The 3,974-nt window shown below is 45.1% G+C and overlaps 1 protein-coding gene and 1 non-coding gene across 2 annotated transcripts in view; both read left to right on the top strand.

Annotated features, from left to right (window-relative positions):
• The first annotated feature begins 52 nt into the window (after positions 1-52).
• Positions 53-125, top strand: trnaa-agc. Its single transcript has one exon. It is a non-coding gene; the product is annotated as a tRNA-Ala (tRNA).
• LOC122995122 (early growth response protein 1-like) overlaps positions 119-3,974 on the top strand; it is a 5,277-nt gene continuing 1,421 nt past the window's right edge. Inside the window, exons 1-3 of the mRNA XM_044370145.1 lie at positions 119-283; positions 2,053-3,094; positions 3,660-3,974. The exon at positions 3,660-3,974 is cut by the window's right edge and continues 1,421 nt beyond it. Coding sequence (XP_044226080.1) covers positions 2,881-3,094; positions 3,660-3,974 — 529 coding nt within the window. The 5' untranslated portion in view covers positions 119-283; positions 2,053-2,880. The remainder of the gene's footprint in view (positions 284-2,052; positions 3,095-3,659) is intronic.

Raw genomic sequence — 3,974 nt, 5'->3', positions numbered from 1 at the left:
AGTTAGCTTGGTTGCTATAAATACAACCAGACGCTCCTCATGAGTTATCATTGGGGGATTAGCTCAAATGGTAGAGCGCTCGCTTAGCATGCGAGAGGTAGCGGGATCGATGCCCGCATCCTCCAGATCATCCTTTTTCTGAAACGACGCAGGTTCTCTTCCGGAAAATAACAGTTTGATCGTTTATTGAAACACGTAAAGACAACTGTCACCACCGCGATGGCAGTTTAGAAAAAAGCCCCTCAGTGACTGTGTATGTTTGGACTGAAACCGACATGTTGAGGTGAGTTTATTTGAGGAGGCGTTGCGAGAGACGGTGTAAAATAGTCTCATTTGCTAATAGATTTACAGGAGAAGTGTCACTGAATATTAACAATCATTCAAAACGTTTCCTCGTTGTGTTGATTAATATATATATATATATATATATATATATATATATATATATATATATATATGTAGGTATGTATCTCTAAATATATTTGCTGTGGCTCATTTAGATAAAGGTCATTTTAGGAGACAGTTGTATGTTGTTAAAAAAAAACTTTACAGACAAATACAGAAAAGTTTAACCTACAACAACATCTGGTACAAATTCACGTTTTACAGAAAATGTAGAAGAAGAATACAGTTATTATAAAGGCCCAGATTATATAGAAACATCAAAATGATGTTTATATTCGTTAACTGTCTTTTTTTCACGCTTTAAGCAAAAGTTGATATATAGTTTTTAACCAAACCACACACACACACACACACACACACACACACACACACACACACACACATATATATATATTAACCAGCAGGTGGCGCTGCGGAGGCTTCAGTTTCTAAAGAACAAGTTCACTGTTTGTTCTGATTACTTTTAGTCTCTCATTATATAAACATAACGTTATAATGTGACGAGCTACAGCTTCATCTAAAATAATCAATACTTAATCAATACTGAACAAATATTTATGTTTTGACTAATTGATTATGTAATCATGTTTATCAGGTTAAACAACCGGTAAATAAAACTGGTCTGTTGCTAATTTACACTCAACACTTTCACACTTCCTGTTGCTCCAGAACACGTGCAGCTAAAATACTTCCTGGAGGTGTTTGTCATGTTGTTGATCTTTGACACATTCAGACAGAGAAGTGACCTGGATGCTTTCAGGGTTTCCTGCAGTAACAGTCTGATCAACATCAAACTCTGCTGTTGAATCATCAGAACAAAAGATGAACAGCTGAGTTAGAAAATATCTCGTTCTTTGATAATAAAAAAAAAAAGAAAGAAAGAAGAAGAAGAAGTTGAAAAAGCCTGTGGACATAAAAACTGGGAGAGAGAGAAGTCAACTACGACTCCCAAGCTGCATTTCAGTCACAATCATCCAATCACAGAGCTTCAGCAAAAAGGAAAAAGCGCGTTATCTTATCAAAACTCCTCGTGCAGTCAACAAAATCACATTTATGTGTCTAAAAGGAAAAGTATATTTAACCGGTAATACTTCTGTATTTTTCTTTTACTTAAGTAGGAGTTCAAATGCAGGACTTTTACTTATGTGTGTGATGCTGAATACTTCTGTAAATCCTGCAGTTTTTCTCTGAACTGACTGTTGACCTTTTTTTTTAAAACGAATATTATTTTGGGAACATGACGGTGAAACAGTATGTCAGTAAACTGTACGGCTCATTCTCTAATTTCCTGTTTTATATAATTATAAACTGAATGATGTCACGTGAAGACGTCTGGAACCTGCTGAGTCTGTTTCACCGTCTTCTGATGTTTTACAGACAAAATAATCGACAGATTCATCAATAATGATAATAAATGTCAGTTAGTTGTAACATTAATCAGTGAAAACACTCGTGTATGGTGGTGGAAAGTAACTGAGTACATTTAACTACTCTAGTAATGAAAATCTGAGGTACTTGAGTACTTCCGTGTTATGCTGCTTAATAATTTTACTGCATTTATCGGACAGCAGGAGTTAAAACACTTCATCAGTTTATCAACTATCATCATATATAAATATTTGAGTAAAGTACTTGGGGTGTTTGCAGGTCGTGGTTTGTGCAGCAGGACGGGACTCGCTCCCAGCAGCCTGACAGGAAAACACCAAATAAGGTCAGAGGAAGTGATGACGGCGCTGGAAGATCTCCACGTGACGTAGAGCAGAAAAAAAAACTGACCCGAGCCGTGACGTGTGTCCGTTGTTTCCGGCTATGGCGGGTGGCTGTGCTCCCGGTCCGCCGCGGACAGACCGCAGTCACCGGACCGGGCTCAGGTCCGGACTCTGCCGGATCGTTCACGCTCCAAAAACCCGCCGCACAAAGAGCGCGGAGAGCGGCGGAGCGTGCTCATGCAACCCGGCCTGCACGCGCACCGCACGGACCAAATATGGGCTTCCTGCCTTCCATATTTGGGGATCTACGTCACGACAGGAGTCTTTATAAAGCCGGGAATCCTCCGCGAGGAGACCTGACAGAGCTCAAGTTCAAGTTCCCGTCAGCAACACGTGAAAACACCAAAAAGCAACCGGAAACAAACATTTGATGTGATTTGACTCTCCTGCTGACTCAGCAGACACAAACACCCCAAAACAATATTTAAACATCTTCATCCTCACCGGGACTGTCCTGGAATCTGCTACCTGTTTATTCCGCGGGGAATCCCGGACCTGAGACCCTCCAGCATTGGCTTCCTCCGAGCATCACCGCCCCCAGCAGCAGCAGCAGCTCCAGCCCGGCCACAGCGCCTCTCCGCCGGGCTCACAGACCGGCTCGACCCCGGCGCAGCAGCAGCAGCAGCAGCAGCCCGGTGCTCCGGAGCTCCAGGAGCGGTCGAGCTCCTCACCCGCCGCCGCTTCTCTTTCTTCCTCCTCCAGAGAGATGGCAGCGACCAAAGCGGAGCTGCTTCTCTCCGCCCTGCAGATCTCCGACCCTCTGGCCGGCTTCCCGCCGCCTCTCTCCCCGCTGGACGGTCACCCGAAGCTGGAGGAGCTGCAGATGCTGCTCCAGACCGCCGCGGCGGGAGGATCGTTCCTGCCCGCGTCGGCAGCGGAGGGAGCCGGTCTGCTGAGCGGAGAGTCCGGGGAGTACGGAGGTGAGGGGGTGAGGGCTGTTACAAGATGTTTAGAGGAGAGCTGAGCCCACCAGAGAACAGAGTCCTTTAACCTCAAATCCACCTTAAACGTTTCATGTGCAGGTAGAGTGAAATATGCATGAAATAAGTCACTTTAATGAGTAAAATAACACTTTAAATGATTAAGAGAAAAGTCCTGACTGTTGCTTCTTCTGCTCCTGAAGTCACGACTGAGGGTTTAATGAGGTGAATTTATAACTGAAGCAGAGATTTGTGTGTTTGCACAGTTTGAGAAGATGAAGTTTGTTTTCACAGAAACATAATTAAACATAATTAAACATGAATAATAATTAAACACTAAACTGACAGCAGCAAAAAACTGTTTGATTTCTAGAAAACTGAGAACAAAACAGTTTAGAGACAAAAGTTTTGCAGGTTGAAGATGAGAGTAAATCAGATAAGAAGTTAAAAACAGTCTGACAGTCAGCTGACTCCCTGCAGCCAATCAGATCAAAGTAACGTCACTCTCAGGTAATCCTCTGTGAGTTTTCTAACCTGCTGTTCTTCTTCTGTGTTTCTGTGTCAGACTGTCTGTCGGAGCTGGTGGACCTGCAGAGCCTCCCCCCGCTCACCCCCCGCCTCACCCCCCTGGCCTACAGCGGCCGCTTCACCTTCGAGCCGTCGGCGTCCGGCGGCGGCAGCGGCGGCGGCCTGTGGCCGGAGTCGCTCCTCAGCCTGCTCACGGGATTGGTCAGCGTGACGACTCCTCCCCCCGCCACCTGCAGCCTGTCTTCCTCCTCTGCGTCGTCAGTGACGTCATCAGTGACATCATCGGCGTCACTGTCCCAGCCGAGCTTCAGCTGCGTCTCCGCTGATGTCAGCTCGGTCTTCTCTGCGACGC

The sequence above is a fragment of the Thunnus albacares genome, chromosome 13, assembly GCF_914725855.1.
Source record: "Thunnus albacares chromosome 13, fThuAlb1.1, whole genome shotgun sequence".
In the NCBI taxonomy this organism is placed as follows: domain Eukaryota; kingdom Metazoa; phylum Chordata; class Actinopteri; order Scombriformes; family Scombridae; genus Thunnus; species Thunnus albacares.
This window is presented reverse-complemented; position numbering and strand designations above follow the sequence as displayed.